At 43.3% G+C, this 23,509-nt stretch overlaps 1 protein-coding gene across 8 annotated transcripts in view; it reads left to right on the forward strand.

Moving 5' to 3' along the window:
• The window catches only part of RAPGEF1 (Rap guanine nucleotide exchange factor 1), an 83,781-nt gene that overhangs the window by 17,924 nt on the left and 42,348 nt on the right, over window positions 1-23,509 (forward strand). For all 8 annotated transcript variants that reach the window (XM_030961217.1, XM_030961219.1, XM_030961221.1 and 5 more), the window contains exons 2-4: window positions 13,518-13,657; window positions 17,889-18,067; window positions 20,748-20,904. In XM_030961217.1, coding sequence (XP_030817077.1) covers window positions 13,518-13,657; window positions 17,889-18,067; window positions 20,748-20,904 — 476 coding nt within the window. The remainder of the gene's footprint in view (window positions 1-13,517; window positions 13,658-17,888; window positions 18,068-20,747; window positions 20,905-23,509) is intronic.

Consider the following 23,509-nt stretch of genomic DNA (forward strand, 5'->3'; position numbering starts at 1 on the left):
GCCCTGAGTTCCCAAGCTGGAGTCTGTAAACACAGTGATTTATGGGTATTAGAGATGAAAACAATGTTTCTTTCTTTCCTCCAAGCAAAATATTATTTCCAAATAGATCATCTCATTATTGGACTCTGGTTTGGCTAATAATTTTATAAAATAAACCTAGTAGCCTTAATGTTAGAAAATTAATGGGTTGATTTCTCTACTACTGAGAATTTATGGAGGTTCCAAATCCCTGTCTGTCTTGCTGTGGGAGGTAATTAAGAATATGAGGGAGTGGTTTCTTGGTTTGAAATATTGAAAATGACTGTAAGCATTCATGTTGTTACATCTGGAGAGCTCGTTAGGGGTGGTGAGATGGGTTCTGCTGGGTCATTCGCTGTGAGCATTGGTCGTTTCTTCCACAGTAACCTGCTTATTGCTTGGGCAGCTTGGCCAAACTGTTTACTGTGTGCTGCCTGTGACAGGCAGCATGTTTCAAGCCCATTATATTGTGTGGCTTCAGGATCACAGTTATTCCATTTGTCCTTTAAAGCTGCTCCTGGTGACTTCAGGAGTGGAGCTGCCATCACCCAGGTAGGTCATCTGCCAGTGGTGATGTGTTTTGTGACTGATGCAGCCTGCTCTGAGTCCCCACCTCATCAATTTGTGCCGTGAATTTCTGGCTTCTACAATGAAAAACCATCCCAAGGTCATTTTGGAGGCACAGAGATGGCAGTTTTCTCATTAAAGGGGCAAAAGTAACATTCTACAAATTTCTGTGTGCAAACCAGCTGCCTGTTTGGTGCTAGGTCAGGCTTTGTTTATTCTATTGATCAAATGTAAGCCTGGAGCTTTGCTGCTGGGTCTGGAGCTGACTTTCCCAACCCTAAGTTCATGAATGACAAAGTATTTCAGTGGAGCTGGCACTTCTTTGTTGGGTTGTTTTGCAAATGCAGACCCAGTTCTTAACAGGAGAGCACAAACCAGGCATTTCTGCTTTACAATGGAAAATGTTGAGGTTATGTTGTCCTGATTTCTTATAACACAGGAGCGTCCTTTAAATAAAAAAAATGACAGTTCATACAAGAAAAATCTCTTCCTTTGAGGTTTGTTATCTACTTCTGTTCAACAAAGCTAGACTTTATCTTTGAGAAACAACTTCCCATATATATATGAGAACTATCTCTAAATATTGCCCTTTTGCCTTCTAAATAGATAAATCCATTCTGCAAGTGGACAGTCAAACTCAAAAATATAACTATATAGGGAGTTAATTTGGAATAATATGTGTGAGTTCCTAACTTTCACCTTGATTTAAGCTACCTTTCCAGGATGGAGAAGCCCTCTCATTATAAAGTCTGAGCTACAGGGTTCTTGTGGTTTTAAATGTTGCCTGTTTTATCATGATAAATTCTGGTGTGTGTTATAGTTTGAAGCGATTTCCCTAAAAGTAGATTTGTACAACTGCCAGAAAACCAGCTCAGCTCTTCACCTGCTCTGCCTATAAAGAGCAAATTTACTTGACTGTACTTGAAGAAGTGTTTTCTATATATTTTTAAATTCTCTATTTTTACAAGTGATCTGAATCCCTGTTGAAAGTATCTTCTGTGAGGGCCATCTTTCAAAGTTCCCATATGTGTTCAGCTTCATAATTATGATTGTGACTGCTATATATGGTGCTGGTTTTTTATCAAAAAGCAGCAATCAAGCCTTGAGAGGTGTTTTATACCTATGGTGTGTCATATCTCAGGACAGACATGGAAGAGGTAGTGGTTAAAGTAATACAAAACTGTAAGAGCCTTTTGCAGATGGACTTAAAAGTTTCAATACATTTTAATGAAGCAGCTTTTCCCAAACCAACTGCCTTTTTCAAGATTTGTTTCAGCCATATTCCAGTTCTGCGCTCTTTGCAGTAGATACATAAGTGGCTCTCAGGTTAATGAGGAATGAGGGTACATTGAGTGTATTCAGACTTCTGGCTGTAGAGTTGCCAAAAATGAAGCAGGAGAGCTCTCTTCCATCTGTCATTCCTCTACAGAAATCAGCAGTTTAGAAGTGGATGTAGCTGCGAGTTTATTTGCTGAGCTTCAGAGTTCATGAGTACACAGAGGAGAAAAAAGGCAAAATTTATGTGTTTGTTTGGGGAGGGAGTTTGCTGTGTAAATTTGTAAACAGGGTAGAAAGGAAAGGGAAGTTTCCTGAAAACATGTGCTAAAATAAATGAAGTCCAAACTCAGATGGCAAATCTTGTGAAGTCGTGCAGGGCGTTGTGGGAGAGTGGTCCTTGTGTGGAGCAGATGTTCATGGAGGTCCTGCAGTCACTGACTGCAGTGTCTGATTCCCTTAAGCCCCTTCCCCACAACACGAGGTTGTTTCCACTGAGCAGAAAAAAAAAAAGCTTTTTTACTACACTGACACAAAGCTCAGTGCTAGATTCTTATACTAAAGTGATGTTAATAAACGTGGATCATATATGCGAAGTCAGTTCTGTGCTTGCAACATTATAGGTGGTTGTTTTTTAGTTGAAAAATGGTTTATAGTGTTTCTTGTTGCTTTACTGCAGTGTAATTTTTGTACTCATTGGCTGGCTCCAGGTGGAGACTCAAAACCCATTTGGGGTGAAGTTTTTGCAGGCAGGTTGAGCATTACCAGTTGGCAGTATTGATCCCAGAAGATCTGGGAGGTGTTCACCATTCTAGTAACAATACCACAGGTAATTCTGTAAACATCTCCTGATGCCTCTCAGAACCCAGCAGTGTGACATACTGAATGGTACAGAAATCACTGGGTTTTTGCCTGTTTTTCACAGTGAAAAGGCATGAAGTTAATCACAGTGAAGCTTTGACAAGGCACCAGGCTCAGCCTGACCAAGGGGCCATGGAGCAGAGCCTGGCCTGACCCCGCACCGCATGGCTCGAGGCCTCGTGGAGCTGAAGTTTCCTGTTACAAACTGGCTGCTGTTTTCCAAACAGACCTCCTAAAGCTCCAAAGTATTGCTCAGCAGACCACAAACTGAAATTAGTATTGATTCACCTTTCAGGGCCCATGGCAGGATCGCCGCACAGTCGCACGTTGTGTTGCACAGACTTAAATAGCTTCTGGCAGTTGTGGGTTTGCTGTTTTGTCAAAACCAAATTAAATAGAAATACTGTACAAAATTATTTCTTATGTATAGAATCCCAAGGTCTCTCTACCACAGAATCTGGGCACTGGCTTTTAAAACTTTTTTTTTTTTCTTGGAGTGGGTCATGGTCTTTCAATGCATTCGTGTGTCTTCGTGGCTGGCTCATGGGCAAGATCTCACTTTTGAAACCTGATGCCATGCTTTGAATGGGATGGGATATGATCAGGAAATGGGCTGTTGCTAAAAACATCACTCAAGTAGCTATTAATTCACCAAGATTTATTCTGTGATAAGAGAATAGTTTCAGCAAGATTGTAAAGAGATGCTGAGATAAGGTTCTGCTTTGGTTTTGGTGAAATCCAGCCTGAGCTGGGTTCCCTTTGGCTTTTGGGTTGTTGTATATGAGTGTGGAAGGTATTTCTTCTTGAGATTCAGGCCAGCTTCCAGTGTGAGCAAACTGAAAGTTCTTCGAAAAATTGAAACTGATTCTCAGTAGGGCCCCCTATTGGGAATTTCCATTAAAGATGACAGTAACTGTTAAATACAGATAGGGTGATACAAGGTATGCCAGAAAAGAGTGATGTGCCAAAGAAATCAGGCTCAGGTATCCCCTTGTTAAGTGGGTTTTCAGACTTGTCACTGCATTAGGCTGAGTAATATTCTGAAGCAGCTGGGGAATAGCTGCTTTTTCTTCAAAATTAAATTAACAAGTAAAATTCTAGTGGCTGTTTCCCGCTACTGAAAGCTCAAATCTTCAGTAGGCTGAGATGAGTTAGAGATGGGATGGATTCCTTCAGACTCCCTTCATGTTGTTGTTGATGTTTGGACAAATCTGCTGGGGTTTGCTGCTGCAGAAGTTCAGTCTTCTGTATCTTTGAAAGTCAGGATTTGCCAAAAAGAGTGGGGAGAACTGCAGGTGTTGGTGTCAGCGTGCCTTTACCTTGAAACCTGTTGTCCGTAGACCAGTGTAACCGGGCGATTTTAATTCAGGCATGAGGACGTGGGATAAAATAGAAAGCTGCCACAAATAATTGTTTACTGTTAAAGTAACTTTAATGTTTACATGCAGCAGAGTGAAAGACAGACATCCCACTTAGACTCCCTAAGGTGCTTCATGTTTCCTGCCATGGTGGTGTAGAGATGTGCTAATCCTACAGCTAAGGAAGGGAAGAAAGAGGGAGCTCCCTCCTGGGCTGCTCAGTTCAATTAACATCTCAGTTTCCCCTTGCTGGAGGCACTGATGTTTCAAATCATGCTTGTAGAAGACTAATATTTTCTCCTGCCCGTAGGCAGGCAATAAAGCTGGTGGTTTGGTTGCAGATCCTATCAGGTACAGAGCAGAGTATGGAATTGAGGATATGGCCTGCAGCTTCTTAACCCTTTATGGAGCAGCACAACAATAATGTCAAAGCAGCTCCTGACCTGATTACATCAGAAATTTCACACCTGCGGTGCCGCTGTATCGCTTCACACACACACACACACTTGTCTGGTGTGTGGAGATAGAGCTGCTCCTTTGGGGCAGCAGGAGAGCACTACTTCAAAGTTGAGGGATTTGCATAGCCCTCCTGTGATGCCTTGTTTTATTGAGTAAGCAATATTAGGGAAGTTTACACTGGTGTTGCAGTGCCTCTAGGAGATAGTGCTGGCTTGGTTCCTGAAATTCATTTTTCTCTCTCGTGCAGAGATGTGAGCCCGCAGCATGGTGCACTGGAGTTGTGCAGACATGTTTAATCTTACTGAAGTGAATATCTGCTTTTCAGCATCTGAGCCCTGAGGATACAGTGCTAGTCAGAACAGTGAGAAACAAGGCTCCTGTGTGGAGCAGTTAGCTCATCTTGGGACATGCATGGAAAAGAGCTTACATCACACTCTCACCTGGACTGCTGCCCTTGATCCGTGGCACTTGCTAAAGAAGGAAGTAAAACTGAGCATGTTTAAGCAGATGCTTTCCATGTTTTCATCTTATTTCTTGTGCTCAGCTTGGATGAGTGTGGGTGGTGGCTTTTGGGTGGGGTATAAGGTTCCTCCCAAGCCTACTAGAAAAGAGGGGTTGTCTTTGCCATTCTGACTGAATGTGCAAAGAGTCTGTAATCAGAGGTCAAAAATAAAGATGACTATAATTAGTAATGTCCAAAGCAACTGGAAATTGTGTCAGGCTGATCTGAGCCAGCTTCTCTTTCCTTTTTTTTTCTCCATTGCCTAATGAATGAGAGCAGAGGTTACTCTCCAAGGATGAAAGAGGGCTGAGTTTTTCCCATTCAGAGCTGGTGCTGTGGGGCAGACAAGAAGCCAAGGCTCCATTTACAACCTTGTTTGTCAGCTGCTGAACCTATGGCCAGGTTGTGAGCAATTAGGCTTTTCCCTAAAGCATCTGAAATAATGCCTTTCTGCTTGGTGTCCTGCCGAGTGCCTGTGACGACACCCTGTCACCTTGGAGATGAATAAACAGCTTCAGCAACATTGGGTTATAATCTTTCAGCTCTGAGTTTCAAAGCTGACGGCCGCAGGACTGAAACCCAAGCCCGGCAAAGATTTTTTTGGGAAGAACTTAAACATGCTTGAGAAAATGAGAGGAGGGGAGCAGGAGTTGAAGCAGAGCTCAGTGATGAGGGTTTTTGCTTGGCCATGGCAGTGGTGTCAATGAAACAGATGAGCTTTGGCTCCTGCAGCCCGGAGTGACTCAGGTGCTGCGCACGCACTTGTGCCTGCAGGGCTTTATTTTTAGATGTCTGAATCACTGTCATGACCATATCCTCCAAAAGCTGCTAGACAAGTGGGGATGCCCACAGACCCCATATTAAGTCATGTTTGGTGAGCAGGGAAATTCAGCAGATTCCCTCCCAGCCGTTGCAATTTCTGTGTTAGGAGCTGTTTGCTGAAGTAATGCAGATGCTATGCCTGGTAGCTGGATTATTTTTTTCATTTAAAACTAAATGTTTGGTTAACATCCTTGGTGGCTTTCATGGGTAGAACAGGGTGAGCAAGGACCACATAGTTCATGTTGGTGCTGGAGGCTACTTGAGTCTCTTGTTGTTCTAGTGCTGTTGGCACTGGGAGAGTTACGAGTCACATTACCAGTGTTGTAATCCCATCGGTTCTCAGGGGCTTGCAGGGCTGTGCAAAATCAGTTCTTAGATGGGAAATTACCAGAGACTTGCCAGATGCTGCACAAGGGTTTGCTGGTGATTGCTGGTGTTTCTGCTTGGGGGTTGATATGGCACCAGTCTGCTGGAGCAGCTTTTGATAAACCACAGCAGAAGTCCTGTCTGCTGCTTATCAATAAATTACAGTATCTTGTTCAAAAAGAAATCTCAAAGCCAGCTTTGGTGTGCTGCGGGAAACTGAACTTGGGTAGCAGTTTTGCTTCCTTAAATCTCTCCTTGTTTGATTTATTGTAGCTTTTTGCCTTTTTCTTTTCTTTTTTCCCCTCCTGTAAATCAGTTGAGCAATACTGCTGCAGTTTTCAGCAGGTAAAGGATTCCTGGTTTATCTGCATACAGGGAGATTTCTCTATCCTGAAATACCAGGCAAAAAGAAGGGTGAAGGGGAATCTGGTCAGCTGCTCTGAACTTGCTACTTGATGATGTTCATCTTCCTTGCAACCTGAAGATTTGCTTCCAGATATGATACTGGAAGAAAGAAGAGCTGTAGTGCTAATGCACCATAAAATTAATGTTGTTGACTAACCCAGTCCTTTCAGAGCAGTTGGGAGACGTGGCTGAATTGATAAGTTACCCTCTCTGCCTTCCAATTCCCTTGCAAACACTGTGAGCTCTTTCCACGTGAGGTTGCTGCAGCTGGAGATCCCTCATTCATGGCTGCTTAGAAAGAAAAAAAAATCAAAATAAAAATGTGCTCTCTGACAAATAAAAATGTTTTCCTTCCTCTGGAGGCCCCAGAGGGCGGCATAAAAATAATGAAGCCTGTGAGTCAGTGAGCATTGCCTGGCCAGCTGAGAGGGAACTGAGCCTCCCTTTTCCAGAGAAGTTTGTGTGCTGTCACTGCACATCATTAATGCTCACTGGTTTATGCTCATTCACTGTAATGTTGCCAGAAAAGAAAAAGGGCAGTCGGTCTTTCCGCTCCCCAAAGCTGGCTGCTTCCAAGGTGACGTGATGTTAGAGGGAAAGTTTCTTTAGCACTCGAGAACGATTGTTTGCTTCTCAGCTGCCCTTCCTCCATGGTTTTCCTCTAAAACCTGGCGGCTCTCCTAGCAATTGGATTCCCTGGAGAAGGACTTGGAGCAGCTTACAAACAACTCCACCTAAGGTACAAAGGTTAGGGTGGGCAAACTTCCTGATTGACACCGGACCCTCCCTTCTTTTTTTCCTTTCCAGCTCCCCTACCAGGTCTTTTTTTGTTTCTGCTTTAATTCTCTTGCTTCAGTCTCTGGGGATAATGGCAAAGTTGGGGAAAGCAAACTCACAGAGCTGGGAGTAGTAGGTCTGAGGCTTTTGAGCACCCATGATGCAGCAGTGATATGCTGGTACATTTAAAAGGGATATTTTAATTCTGTTCTGTCGCATTCTGTCTTTTCTGTACTCAGGATCCCAGTTCATCCTTTTGGGAACACACAGCATTGCACAAGTGCTGCATATCAGCATTTTTAGGCTTCTAAACATCCTCAGGATTTCTGGAGAAAGAGGGTGTGAAAAGTAGCTGAAGGCTGTGTGCAGTGTAATGGGAGAGCTAGCAACACACTGCAGGTGTGAAAGGGTGGAGAATTTATCTGGGGTCCTCCTCATCTGTTTCTTCAACCCTCCTTGAAGCCTCGTGCTTTCTCTCCACCTTCATAGGCCTTTGGCAGGCTCAAACATTTTGTCACAAGACAGGATTATTAGAATTTATTTTTACAGTCGTTTTCTGTTGCCCACAGCTCACTGGTGAGCATCACACTGTGCCTCCTGTGCCAGCTCTTCTGCAGAGGAACTCTGCTGTTTCCTGCAAAGCTCAAAGGCTTGGATTTTCTGTCAGTCACTGATTTTAGTATTTACATTACAAGAGAGCCCAGAAGCTTTAGCCAGGGCACAGTCCCCCAGATCTGTGAGCTTACAGCTATGTAACAGATACAGCCCTTGCCCTAAGGGTGGAAGGAAGATGTTGGGAATTCTAGTAATATCCATATAGAATCTGGGAAGGCATTTGCTTTGCAGAATGTTTTGTGATTATTGTGGTGTGCTCTCATGTGCCTGTTTGCCCATCCTGAATCACCTGTTTTCCTGTGTTTCTGAGAGCACAACTGCATCCTGAGTAGCCCCAGAGCCTCTTGCTGTGTGCTGCATCACAGCACAGACATCCTCAGCAGAAAGGTCGTTTTGAACTCTGCCTCGTTATTTTTGCCTTTTGCTTCAGAACCCTTAAAGCCCCTGTCAGCTAGGGTTTAGCTGAAGCCTTGCAACTTGCCTTTTGTCTTCTCAAATGATGGAGCTGAGCCCAAGGGAACAAATGCCATTTTAATGGGCATCGTTGTGTAACTCATTACATAAGTCACTGCTGCCTTCAAAGGACTCGTGGCAAAAGTGGCAGGAGCAGTTGATTAAAAATGTGCACAATAGCTTCATTATGACATGGGGAGAGATGTCCCCTGTTATTTTTAATCTGATAGCTTTAAAATATGTGCATCCAGCAGAGACCTAAATGGCCTTTGAAAAAGGAACCATTTGCGGAATAAGGTTTTTAGACTTCGCTTCGTTCTTTCTAACAAGCTGCAAGAGTCAGGACAAGCTGGAAAATGAACTATAACCCTTTTTTTAAGGTTGTGTCTCCTCTAAAGTTGCAGGGTTTTGGTGTCTGAACACACAGAGAGTGAGAGAAGATGGAGGGTTTCATTTTTCAGGTGAAGGAAAGAAAAGGTACTTTATTCTGAAGTTTGTGGGGTTTTGATTAATAAGTTTATTTTCAATTAGTTTTATATGATCCAAGCACTAGACAGGTTGAGCAGCTTGTCCCAGCTGCTGGAGCCTCCCTGCCATGGAACAGTAGTGACAGAAACAGGAGCAGGAGGTGCAGAAGCAGGCAGGGCATGATTTCCCATTTCTGAAGCTCCCCTGTGCTGGTTACAGGAGGCTGGTGAGTGGGACCCAGCAGATGGAAACTCTGCTGTGACTGAGCTGTGTAAAAGGCTGAACTTTCACTTTGACTTTAAAGCAAATACTTTGCTTCTGGCTTAGCTTGGTGGAATTCACCAGCCAGTGTGTGTTTTGACTTATCCTGGCCTTCATTTGAACCCTAGTGGAGAGTAACCATTTGACTATGGCAGAGGTGGATGTTGGGCTTTGACTCCTAAGCAGCCTTAGTTTCTTCTCCCACAAGCACATAAGCTGATTTATCTGCCTTCCCTTTTAATCCACTGTTGTTTTAAACCTGCAGTTCTTTCCTCACCAGGTTTGGCTTTCTGTTGGCAAACTGGAGCAGCAGCAATTGCTGGAGCTTGGGGAGCTGGTGGGGAATCAATGGCTCCTGGTTGACCGTGGTCTCCTCAGCCACGGTCTGCCTGGCCCGAGGGCTGGAGGGACACTGCAAACCCCTCTGGGCACACCTGGCAGCAGGGCTGGTTGGAGCAGACGTGTCAGAGCAGCTCTGTGCTGGTGTGTGTGTGGTCAGACCCCAGACACGTGCCGGGGGAGACGAGCCTGGAGCTGAGCAGGGCCGTGACTCAACAGCTGGAGCACGTTCAGCAGCAGGAGCCTCACTGACAGGGGATGGAATTAGCTGTGAAACCAGTGACGTAGTGAAGCTTCCAGGCAGAAATCAAGAAACTCAGATCTGTAATAAAGTCATTTTGAAGGGCTTTTTTTTTTTCCAGCAGGAGAGAGCATCCAGATGAAATATGAAGGGATGGAAAGTCAGTGGTTCCTTTGAGACAGAAACACTTTGATACAACTTTTTTCTTTCCCCCTTCCAGTTGAAATCACTTCATTGAGTTTATTACCCTGACTTTTCCCATTCATCTCACAAATATTTGGACACTTCATAGAAGTAAGCATGGGGTACCCTCCTCCTGCACACCAGAGAGGAGAAAGCCAGTGCTGAGACTCCAGCTAAACACTGCTGGCTATTCATCAACAAGAGGCAAGGGTAATATGATAGAATAATTTCCAGTGGGCAAACTCCCAAGCTAAGAACAATCTCAATGCTGCATTAAGGGGTTTGGTTACTGTAGATAGGCAGGAAGGAGCAGAGGGACAGAAGTGGTTTGAGCCACTGCCATGGCGCTGTTTTCTGCCTCTGTGTATGTTATCAAATTATTTAATCTGTAAAGGCATGCTGTGCTGTTTGAACTTTTTAACTGGACAGACACACAGGACAGGTAAGCTATTTCAATTAGGATATAATATTTTAAAAAGTTACTTTTTCAAAGCAGACCAGTGCTGTGGTAACAAGTCTAGGAAGTCTTGCTCAGCTGTGCTCTTTGGAGAAGAGTTTCAGGCTTCATCTGTAAAAGCTTAGGTCCCTTACACCTGTGAGCTGGAATCCCTCCCTGCTCAAGTGTCACTTCTCTTTTATACCACTTCATCCAGATTCATTACAAAGCAAATTCTGTTTATAATGCTTGAATGATGTATCAGCTTGCAAACTGTAAAGCCCAGTGTGCCGAATAATTCTGTTGGCATTCCCTGAACATATTCACAGGAGCTCCACAGCTCGATCCCTGAACAGGGGGAGAGGCTGGGGGCCTGCAGAGTGATGGAGATGCTGTACCAGAGTCACTGACTCACCCTCTGCTCTGTTTAGACAAGTTGCTTCACCTCTGTGCCTGCTTCCCATCTGCAGAGTGAGGTTAAGGCCTGACTGTTTAAGGATGAGAAGGATGTGTTTGTAATGTGCTTGGAACAAGAAAAGCGCTATTTTAAGTGCTAAGTGTAATTGAGTGTGAGAGAATATTGGTTTGTGACTCATTTGTTTAACTGCAAATGCATCAGAAACTTGTGAGCAGATGAGAGCTGGAAAGTGCTTGGTGTAGACAGAAAGCCATGGCTGTAAAAAGCTGCATTAATTTGTGATCTTCAAAGCAGGACTTAGCAGGGCTGTTCAAACAATAACGTTTATTATTTTTGCAAATGTCAGCTGGTTTACTTCAGTACTATTTTAAGCAGTTGCTATTCTGCTCCAAGCCACTTGCTTCTGTCCTTGCTCTGTGTGTCTATCTCCTCTCAGAGCGTGGCACACAAATGATTTGGTGTTTGGTGTGACCAAAGGATAAAAAGAGCAAAGGAGCAGTGGTTGGCTGGTGGTGGTGGTGACAGGATGTGCTGTCAGCAGAAAGGGAACTTTCTCTGGTGGCATCTCCTTTTGGAGGTTCCTGACCACCCAGACATGGTGATTCAGCCATTCACGTGCTTGCCCCATACAAGTGGGTAGAGATGTCTGGTGGCAAGGAGAAAAGGAAATATTAATCTTTTGAAGTCTTTCTCCCTTTCAAATATCTTGTCCTTACAATGCAAAATTATCACCAGAGGTGACCAAGGGTTTTGTAGGCATTGAGTGTTGTCTTACTGAGACCAGGAGTTTGGATCTCACTGCAGCCTGTGGAGGAGCCAGACACAATTTGTTCCTGTCACCATTACTTCCCTGTAGATTAGTTATTGTAATTGTTTGCCAGTTCTCAAAAAATTAATTCAGAGCCATGACTTTTCATGGCAAGCGTGCATATGCGTGCAAATATGGAAATTCTCATATGGTGTATGGAATAAATACAAATGATTTTCTGGGGAGGAGCTCAAGAGTGTTATCACAGCAGCCAGGAACTCTCTTCAGTGGTGACCTTCAGCACCCTGTGGAGACAGAGAGGTTTTAAAGGTTTGGAGATCCTCTTGTGGATGTAAAGCACTGACGTAAATTGCTGCTAAGTTGGGGTGCCAGCTGCTGTAAGTGATTCTTCAGAGGCCAACTGATACGCCTGGATTTGTCTGCACTGGCCAAGGTTTTTAGTGCCTCCCTCCTCAGAGCACTAAACAGGACTTTAGGGTACAAAGAAAACCTTGGGGAAACATTTACTCCTGTAAGTGGAGAACAGCTCTGCAGCCAGACTGGATTAGGATGGGTGCTCACACAGCTTCCATTTGTAGGATGCCTGCAAAATGCTGCTCTGGAGGACATCCCTAACCTGAGTGCTGTGAGTGTGCTCGCAGAGGGTCAGAACATGCTGCCAGGAAACCGGGTTCAAAGGGAGCCAGGTTCCTTTCCTTGAGCTGTGGCTAGGTGGTTTCTGAGTACCAGGAAGAGCACTTGCTCTGTGGTATTTAGCTGCTGGTTGCTAGATTTGACTCAGCAGCCTTTGCTGTTTGCAGTCTGCATGCTAACGAGGCGCTGCAGTGCTGCATGCATGGGGCTGTCCTCTGGACTCACTACAGCCAGTGCAGCTAATGCTCAAATAATCTAAAAGAAAAATGAAGCATACAGCAAAAGTGTGTACTTTTCTTCATAATGTAGTTAGAGACAAGTTGGGTAACTTCTGCTGAATTATCTGGGTTGCTAGAGAGCAACTCAGACCTTCATTTATTAAAGTGCTCTTTGCTCAAAATACTTTCTAAATTGCACTCTGCAAGGCAGATTAGTTTTTCGTTTTTAGCTTAGTTTTATTTAGCTTCATGGTTAAACAGATAAAAATGTATTTCAACGGTAAGTCTGCATATGGCATGATTGCAAACCTTTGAGACTACTCTTTTAGGTATTCAAAAAACAATGAAAATACAAATTTTTCAAAGGGCTGAACATTTCTGCAGTTCAGTTCCTTGAAGGATGATGCCCCAGTATTAGGTACCAAAGGAGTTCCTCTGTGTTTTTCTGGTACACTGGAAGTGAAATCCATTGCAGATGACAAGGACTGGCAGTTTTGTTCACATAATCCACGGGGCCACATTCAAAATTGATGCTGCAGAGTGGGTAGAGATCAGCATCCTGGGAAGGGCATGACCTGGCATTGAGTTCTCCATGCCTGAAGCAGCCAGATCCCAGTACCAGGCAGAGCCTGCCTGCACTGACCCACAGCCAAGGGCTCTGCTCAGCCAGGGGCTGTGAAGGAGTCGCTTCATCCCCTGGGCTCACTGCTCCTCTGCCAAAGAGGCACGATGATTGCCTCCTTTGTAAAGTACTTCAGGACCTTCTGGAGATAAGTGCTTTGGAGAGAGGTGTTTTCCCTCTTCCCTCCAAGGCACAGAGCAGTGGCAGTCCCACTGTCCCTGCCTCCAAGGGAAAGCAGGAAATGATGCTGATATTGTGGTTGAGGAAAGCAGGAAATTATGGTGGTGTTGTGGTTTGAAACATAATATAGAGCAGCAGTTTGTTAATTTTCTTTATTGTGTTCCACTCAATAAATTTACGTGGTGCAAGTGTCTTCCAAATAATGTTGTAACACATCCCTGGTTTCAACATATTTGCCCTAATCCAGAAATGCTTTTCTGTGTCTTTCTAGATTCTGAGCGTTCCCATCTCTCCTCGTTCACCATGAAGTTGAAGGGCAAGTTTCACTCACCAAAAATAAAGAGAACACCCTCAAAGAAAGGAAAGCAAGCTGACCTGACAGTGAAAACACCAGAGAAGTCAGTGAACAAAGTAAGCAAAGGCCATATTCTGCTATCCTGATGGGTTCTTGCTTTCTGGTACTCAGTTTATCATAATCTGGTGTGTGAATTTGTCCTCTGCATAATTCTGCAGCTCAGGGATCCTCAGGGTCATTTTATGGTTACCTATAAACAGCACTTGTGTATTATTAAATCAAGACATGTGCTTCCCTTTGTAGAGCATGATGAGACCTCCTTCCACAAGCATTTAAATATCTCATTATGGAACGTGGTGTATGGGCTGACACATCGTCCCCACATGCACACCCTGTGGGTTATGCTTACAGCTTCCAAAGAGCTGCCTGGTTTGGGGTGTGATCCTCTGAAAAACCCCAGACCCCAGCAAGCACATCCTTGAAGCTGCTCCAAAGATGTGCTCAATCTCTGGTCGCACCAGCAGGGAGAGTCCCACAGAAGTGTTGGAGCAGCTGCTGATCCAGCACAATGTTCCTCAGACCAAATGTACTCCAGGTCCTCTAAGAAATGAGGTCACAACCTGATCTGTGTTATCTCCCCTCCTGTTGTGACCTGATCGTGTAGCTGGAGACTTTCTCTGTGACAGCACTGTTGCAGTCAGCTTTCAAGTACAAATCGAAGCCAGAAGTTAAGAACAGTTGAGGTTGTTTAGGATAATTAAACATCATTCTCAGCTGTTAAAAGTCTCATCCAGTGTTCAGTGCCAGACATGCAGAATTTTTCAGATTATCTCTGCTGGGAGTTGTTGTGGAATTACTGAGAGCAGCCAGCAAGATAAAGTTTTCTTAGGCTGTGTGACTTGCTTAACACCCAGAGAAGTCTCTGCAGCCTTCCTCACCCTATTCTGCCAGGTGGAAGATGAGAAGGATTTTTCCCCAGACTGTAGGATTTTTCCCCAGGAGACTGTGGAAATGCTTTCTAGGGAGCCATACACCTTGCAAGGCTGAGTGCTATTTAAAAATAAAACTAAAAAACCCCAAAACAACAGTGAGAGTACTCCTTGAAGGCTTTTAATTCCAATGATGTTTCAGCATGGTATCTTGAGATAATTTAGCAGCCTTCCTTTAAATTGATGTGTGACCACATAAAACACATTAGAAAATGAAGAGCCCTTTTCAAAATGTGGTCTATAGCAAATGCATGTTAATAATATATGAAGTTTTTGCTTTTCTATTTTTCCCCTAAAAACAGTGCAAGAGGATTTACTAATAAGCCATGCTGGACATTAAAATCATTTTTATGTACAGATTGGGATTTTTTAATTGGAAAACAAAACACTTGAAATATTTTTTATTAGTGTACATGATTATTTAATCTGCATTCATTTTTATACTGCGAAATATTGTTGATTTCTGGCTCATTCCTTACCTATTTTAATAGCTACTGCCCAACTAATCAATTAGCTGGATGTAGTCAGCTCATTAGCTTTAGTGGAGGGAGTGGGGAAGAGGATGTGCCTGGATTGTTGCCAGGTTTTCTCACTGGAACGTGGACATCAGTTGACAAATGGGAGATCTTCTGTCAAAAGGCTCACTTGATAAACCAAATACCATCCTTTTCTCCCTCTTAAGTACTTAAGATGCTATTTTTGTGCTCCTGAAGTAGATAATCACTGTAGAGCAGAAATAGCAATACTACAAATTAATGTAAAATCACGATGTGTAAGCTGAAGGATATGCTCAGCTCATGCCAACATCATCATCTCCTGTTCCTCTTTATATCTGGATGGGGGCAGCATTGGGGGTGTTCTTTTCAGAACCTGCTTTTGTCCCCTGAACTCTGTGATTCTTATCCTGTTGTAGGAACAGGACTGTCCTTCAGTGCTATATACAGACTTATGATAGGTTTTACTCTGCCAAAATGTAAGGGAAAAAAGGATGATTCCAGCTTTTGTAATTGGGTGTATTCTGTACAGCTCACTGTGACCCTTTCTGGGTCAGCTGTGTCTCATACATGATGCATTTGCAATTTGATTATTAAGGGAAAATTTCAGAAATCATCCAAAAACATCTATATGTGTCAGGCAGGGAGAGGAGAGAAGATGCTGTTTTGCCTGAGTTGTAACCTTTTCCCATTTAATGCACAAAAGAGAAATGGGTGGCTGCCCCATCCCTGGGGGTGTTCCAGGGCAGGTTGGACAGACTTGGGGCAGTCTGGGCTGGTGGAAGCTGTGGCAGGGGGTGGAATGAGATGAGATTTTTGGTCCCTTCCAACCCAAACCATTCCGTGGTTCTGTGCACATCTATGTATGATTTGGACCTTGGAAGAGAATTCATTACAAAGTGCTCCTGGGGAATGTCACCCAAAGGACTAGCAAGGAAAAAAAACCAAAACAAAACAAAAAAAAAGGAGAGAGAGAAAGAAAGGGCTGTGTCCCAGGCAGTGTCTGGTGGCTGGATTCACATCCCTTGGTGTGCTCAGCGGAAGGATTTGTGTTTCCAGTTGTCATTCTCAGCCCTGAACTCTGTCAGGCCCATCCCTTCTGTGCACCAGGAGAGTGTTTAAGCTATTAAGTCACAAGCCTTTCTACAGGAAACAGTTGTTGAATGAAACCCATAAACAGCCATGGGAGCAGGAACTGCAGTCTGCATTTTTTCACTTCTGTTTGAGAGCTTTGACTGCTGGACCATGGTTGTACTTACCCAGGGAATTTACAGACCCTCTGATCCCTAAAACGTGTGATCATTTCATATGAAATGCAAAACCTTGGAAGAGGCTGAGGCTTTCCATAGATAATGGTTGGACTCAGTGATCCTGGAGGTCATTTCTAACCTAAATGTTTTTAAGATTCTGTATCCTGGAATAAACTCTGCAGTGGTGAGGGCACATCCCTGCAAAATGGGAAATGTCATTTTTTATCCCACTGAGTTGCCAGGATGCTCCTCAGCAAGGAAGGGAGTTCAGGGCACTGTGGGCTGTAGATCAGAACTTGAGGTTCCTGGCAAGAAGTGTTGTCCAAAGGGGAAGCAGCAGCAGATTTTGGGCACTGCCCAGAAGAGATGGAAAATGACAGGGTGGTTTGCAGTTCTTGGATTGGGACTTAGACTTCTGAAGTTGGAGCTAGATGGAACTTGGGATTCTAACCTTTTTATGCAACCGACCCCAAATTACTAACCAGTGCTGCCTATAAATTGTTCTTCCTAAAACCTTTTGGGCTGCTGGCCTGATTTTGCAGAAAAGCAGCAGTTTAACAGCTGACAGGAATATGGGGAGCACACAGTGCCCATAGGTCATTAATTCCTGAAGCTGAATTTACTGAGGAGATAATGGATGAAATCTGACTCTGCTAAGCTCTCTGCTCCTTTTCTAGCAGTGTTCAATAGTCAATTTAAATCTCACTTAGAAACTACTTGTGGCATTAAAAGTCCTCCAGGCATGCTGTTGTAAACTTTTAAAAACTATCCCTGTCCAGAATGCCATTGAGGTATCATGTATCACTTCTGAATTTCCTCCTCTTGTGTTTGTGGTGGCACAGAAATGAGTGACCACAACTCAGCTTTATTCCAATGAATTGTTCCCTTCTGCAACATTCATTCACCAATGCCAAAACTTAGCTTTTACAATTGGTCCTCATGGAAATTGTGAGTGAGTTCTCTTGTTCCAGCAGCATCACAAAATGATTTAGGTTGGAGGCTCATCAGAGTGGAGTTTATTTGGGTGTTTTCATGTATTTTATGAGGACGTGTAGTAATTGGACAAGGGGTATTGCCTTTAAATTGACAGAGGACAGATTTAGGTTAGATATTAAAAAGAAATTCTTCCCTATGAGGGTGGTGAGGCCCTGGCACAGGGTGCCCAGAGCAACTTTGGCTGTCCCATCCCTGGAAGTGTCCCAGGCCAGGCTGGATGGGGCTTGGACAGCCTGGGATAGTGGAAGGTGTTCCTGCCCAGATGGGCTTTAAGGTCCCTTCCAACCCAAACCATTCTGTCCCAGTTTTGGGTGTGGGTTTCAAAGCAGTGTCCTTGATGTCATCAGTGGTGCTAATCTTAGCCTAAAACTGATCAAGATAAGCCTTCAGTTTGGAATGCAGGTAATTCTGAAGGTTGAAGTAGGGGTGTGATTTTGCACTGACTATTCCTTCGAAAGAGTAGTAATTCAATTTAAAAGTGTTTGTGGTAAAAGGAGGTTTTTCCACTCCTCCTGGAACACACCTCAGTGTCACCAAACTTGGAGTTTGTTAAAGGAACCCTGCCCTTAAAAACACTGAAATTTTAACAAATCTCTCCTTTTCTTCCTTCCTCTTCAGAATGTATCATGGCTAGAGGAAAAGGAGAAGGAGGTGGTCAGTGCACTGCGCTACTTTAAGACTATAGTGGATAAAATGGCAATTGATAACAAAGTGTTGGAGATGCTGCCAGGCTCAGCCAGTAAAGTGCTGGAAGCCATCCTGCCCTTGGTGCAAACTGACCCACGAATCCAGCAAAGGTGAGTTTCCTCCTTGGGTTTTGGGGCCATGACAGACCAACAGGCTCCTGCTTTATCTGAGGAACCTCACGGCAGGAGGAGCTGGTGAAGTGACTCCTGTTTTCACTAATTATTTTCGAACATCATTTAAAAGCAGATTCCCTGCTGTGAAGAAGCTCATGCCATGGAAAGATAAAGCAAATCAGGCTGCTTTCAGAGTGGAGGAAGGGATGGTTCTTAGCATAAACTTGGAAATTCATTGTTTTCTAGAGGGAGATTCTCTTCAGATGCTATTCCTGTTTCTGCAGTCCATGGTGGTATCCTAAAAGCTAACAAATCCAATAGCTTCACCTGAAAAAAGAGTTTATCTCCAGAGTAATCCTTTTTTGTGCTCAGTTTATCCACCCTGATATTACAGAAGTCTGAGCCTGCACTCTTAACTGCTTTTTTTTGGATTTTGCTGGATCAGATACAGAAGTAAATAGATGTACTTCAGCAGATTAACCAGTCCAAGTTCATTCCTGCCTCACTCAACAGATTATTGTTTTATGTTTTAACAGATTATGTGTATTACGTTTTTACCAGTTAGGCAGTGGGTTTGAAGCCAGGAAAGAAGTAGAAATTTGCCAAAGCCAAGCTCAGCATGGTTTATAAGAATCTGTGGTGTTGCCAAGCCACAGAGATATTGTTGGTGTTCATCCCGTGGATGCTGGAGCAATTGATTTACAGAAAACAAACAAACATTGTTGAATAATACTGAAAGAGCAAAGTTAACACAGAGAAAAGCACAGAACTAAGCAGAGAAATGCAGGTGTTTGGTTCCTGAAACCCTGCCAGTTTTTGTGCTGTTCCTGTTTGTTTTCCCATTAAATAGCTCCAGGTTTTTTTTTCTTTCAAGATGCTTATTTCAGTGCTGGCACAGGGAAGGTTTATAATGTAGTTGGGGTAGCACTGGGTGCCAAATACTTTGCAAATAGAGATGCTCAGTTGTGTTTGGCCCCAGTGCTGGGGCCAGGGCTGCTTCTGGCAAAAGGAAGGAGGAAATGGGTGAGTATCACACCTGTGGCTGGGACAGGTAAGATCCAGTTGAGGTTGGCTCTGTTGAATCATAGTGAGCAAATCTGTTAAAATGGAAATGTCCTCTGCACAATGATAAGTCTCTCTTTCTGGAAACACTGTGCATTAAAGCACAGATCCCGTGTCCATGCCCTGCCTTGCTTAGCCTCCCAAAAAACCCAAAAGGGGATCTGGTTTTCTCAAAAAGCCATGTCCTTCTCCCTACCTGTGGCAGGACATAAAGGGGTGACTCTGATGGCAAGAAAAGTGAGCAAGACTTGTGTCAGTGACAAAGAAAGCCCTACAATTATTGCTGGACTTTTTTTTTGCTTTAGGGGAAGCATTTGCATCAAGGAAAAAAGTAATTAAATCTTGCACAAAATGGGCTTTCAATTACTGCCTCCTTAGAAGGAAGCAGACTGAAGATTAATGGCAAAGAAATCAAAGCCTTAGAAAGAGATGGGGGAGGGCCCTGTTTAGGAAATATCTCCTTCCAGGCTAATTTCATTTGAAATGAGAACAAATGGCAAGCAACAAACCTTAAAAAGAAACCCAGACAACAACCAAACAATCAAATCCTTGCTATTGTTTGTATTCCCTGGTTGAAACTTGACAGTAGTTCTTCCCCCAGTCCTGCAAACCTCATTCACCTAAATAAACACATTGGAGCTCGTGGGCTTGATTCTTTTCTCACAGATAATGAAGTTACTGGAGTTAAGCCAATGCAGAATGGATACCAGAGAGAAATGGGAAGATTTGGAACAACTTGTATCAGTAATGATTGCAAGATTACACCTTCTCTTATCTGTTTTATGGTTTTGATGCAGTTTGAAATTGATTTAACGTGACAAAGAATTGCTGAAGCGTTGCCATCAGCAGTGCTGTTAACACACCTTGTTTAGTAATGAAGTCAGTGTTTTCAGAATGGCCAGGAAAATGCCTGGGAGCACTGTTGTTACAGTTAACTTTTATTTAAAGTTGTCATCCTTCCAAAACTCATTTTTTTTCCCCCCTTCAGAACAATAGCTTCAATTCTGTTTCTCATTAAAAACAAAACAAAGCAACACCCTTCCTCTTTCAAACCTGAAATTCATTCAGTTCAGTTTCTCTGAAGAAGTAATTTTAATTACATGTTTTCAGGCATTATAAACAGTGAGGCAGTGATTTGTAAAGGAATGAATAGAGTCAGCTCTTAGTGGTCCAAGGTGGTTTTGGGGAGAGCTAATAAGGAAGAAGGATAATACTGAAATAACATAGCTTAAACTTAAATGTAGGGCTTGAATACTTACCTTAAACGTTAAGGCATAGGATGGAGCTGTAAATTAAGATGGAAATATTTTTTTGTTTAGCATTGCTTTGTTAACCTGCATCCTAGATAATTCCTTCTGATGCTTGGGAATCAGCTGTTGGTGGTTTGTACCTTCAAACTGTCATCATTTGGTGCTAGAGAACAGGAGAGCAACTGCACTGGAGGAGCAGCCTGAGCTTTGTCACCTGCTTGACACAAATTCTGAGTGTCAGAGAGCAAAGCACTGAAATGCACAGTGTGAAACTCACTCTCCTAACATTTGATAACATCTCCAAAATTTCTTTTTGTTCTTTTTTTTTTTTTTTTTTCTCAACTGCTCCCTCTCCTGCTGTGCAGTTCTGCCATCTCGTCCTGCTACAGCCGAGTGTACCAGAGCCTGGCCAACCTCATCCGCTGGTCTGATCAGGTGATGCTGGAGGGGGTGAATTCAGAGGACAAGGAGATGGTCACAACAGTGAAGGATGTCATTAAAGCTGTTCTGGATGGAGTCAAGGTACAGGAGACATTGTAAATTTTATTATAAAGAGCATATGATAATGTATTTTAGAAGAGATCTCTGTAAACTAGACCCCTTCTAGTGTAAACTAGACCTCTTCCAGTTTAAATTAGACCTCTTCTACTGTAAACTAGACTTCTGGTTAACCTCTTCTAGGTTTTTAAATGCAGGTAAAATATGAAGATCTTATTTCTGCTTTCAGTAAACTACCTCTTAAATCAATTGTTCCATAAGTTAAGTGTTCCTCTTTGGAGTGCTCGTTAAAGACTAGCACACTTTGGCTCTGAATGTGAACTTCTGGCATGCTCACCCTGGCATTTGGATGAATTGGAAGAAGCAATGGATCTTTCTTCAGTATTGCATTAAATTTTCAGCAAGTCATTCCCAGTCTCCCATGCAGATTACAAGACATGGTTTGCACATTTTCTGTCTCAGCAAAATAAAATGAAAATGCTCCCTTGTCAATGCCCACAGAGAATGAAAGACTCCAGCTCCATCTTTTAAGAGAAATTTCAAGGGATTTGTCAGTGATACATCACCACTATAAGCAGCTGGATTAGGGTGTGGAACAGGTGATGAGCTAAACTGATTTTCTGGAGATTAGTTTTACATTGCTAATGGAAACGTTTAACAGAAACCTTTGTATCCGTTGTCAGACCTGCTTGTAGCATTCCCTCCCTGTTCCACCCTGGACAAGCTGTGGGCTTTCCCCCTGCCTGGGAAGGTTCTTGTGCCTGTTATTTCTGTGTTCCAGGCTGGCTCTGGGTTGATCACTCACCTGTCCTAGCACTGCTGGTAAAAGTTTGGGTGATCTGGGCTTAGGGCACCAATGGACAGACTGGGGAGTCTTATCTCCTGGGAATCTTATTTTGGAAACTGTAGAGGAAGTTAAAGCTCTTTCAAGAGCAGGACTGAATTTAGTTTAAATCTACTACACAAGAAAAACTGGCATAGAGTTTTAAGAACTGCAGCTTTACCTGGAGTTATGTATCAGGAACAGGTACCTTTCACTGTACTCAGATTCAGTTTTATTAAATGGAGCCAAATGTAAAAATGAAGTGGATCTCCCAAGCTTTAATGGTCACATTTTCAGGCCTCTTGGTTTGGTGTCTGCATCATCTGGATATCTCTGTCATGACGCTCAAGCACAGCTACTAAAATCTGCTATTACTTTATGAGCCTTTTAAATAAATATCTTTGAAACAAATCATTTCTAGCACCTAAAGAAGATGGATTTTCTAGGATTATTTTGCACAATATGCTCTTTAACTTTAAGCTACACATTTTAAAAGTAAAGCTGGCCTTAAATTTGCACAGCAGGAGAGAGGAAAAGAGTTTAGCCTAAAATCTCAGCTGCTGTTAGTCTGGAATTCAGCAGCAATTTGGAGGATGTGAAAATCTCTGCTGTAATTCCCCAGCAAATGGTGAGTTACCACTGACTGAATCTGCACAATCCCAAAGAGAGATGTGTTATCCCCAGATCTGGATCAGAGCTGTGTGGTCTCATTGCAGGAGACTTGGACACACAACTTGGGAGTTGTTCTTTGACTTTAAGCAGTATTTAAGTCCGTGGTACCTGTTGCCTTTCGGCCAGGGCTGTGTCCTCTGCACACTGGGAGAAGCTCTGGGACTGAGGAAGGTCTTGGATATCTGTTCATGAGCCAGGCCAGACTGGGGGCAGCCATGGACACGTCCTTGCAGTGCTGAGCCTGGCTGTGCAGCCCTGCTCAGCACCAGGGCTGTATCAGGCTCTGCTGTTTTTTTTAGACTGAGTTATTTTGGCCTTCCAGTTGGAGCTGGCTCATGTCTGGTCAGCCTTAGAGCAGATGTGTGGCTGTCTGGGGAGATGGGAGAGTATTTGCCCATCAAGAGGTCAGCATTTGGAAGCAGCATGCTTTCACCTCCTGCACAGCAAGGAACAGGGTTTATTTTAGAAAGGCCCAGCCACATTTGGTGGAAGCAGAACTGAGAAGATGGACACTTCTCTCCACAGCAGAGCCTGTTTTGTTTTTCTGGCAGATCACACAAGATCCACTTCCACATTTCAATGCTTACTTCTTTATTTTCAGAATTAAACATAAAGGAGACTCTTGTTCACCTCTGTTACTTGATATTTTGATCTCAGGTTTTAGGGCTTTGCTAGGCATAAAAAAAATCCTTGGTTTGATTACATAACTTCTCAAAAATCCATCTCATTGTGGAATTTTCAGCTTGCTGAAGTAGCATAGTTTGTAGAGAGGCTTTAATTATCTCTAATTACTGCTGCAGGAATCTCTTTCCTTGCTGATAAGGAATAGCATAATGTGCATCTAGCTCAGTTGTCTGCACATTACCTCTATGTGTATGCTAAAGATTCTGGCTCGATTTCCAAATGCTAGTTCTCCTTTGGGGATAGCAGAGAGGAGAAACATTCAGGGTCTGGTGATATTTGTCAAAGTTGGAAGGGAAAGTGATCCTCTCAGCTAATTGCAGTCATGCCTTGGTGCCTCCACTGGAAGGTGCTTTGGGGTTTTTTTCCCCCCAGTCCCAATGGTTTGAATGATTCTGAAGATACTTTTGAGCCAAATTGGATTGGTTTTCTCCCATTTTAACCTACATTTCC

The sequence above is a fragment of the Camarhynchus parvulus genome, chromosome 17, assembly GCF_901933205.1.
Source record: "Camarhynchus parvulus chromosome 17, STF_HiC, whole genome shotgun sequence".
NCBI lineage: Eukaryota > Metazoa > Chordata > Aves > Passeriformes > Thraupidae > Camarhynchus > Camarhynchus parvulus.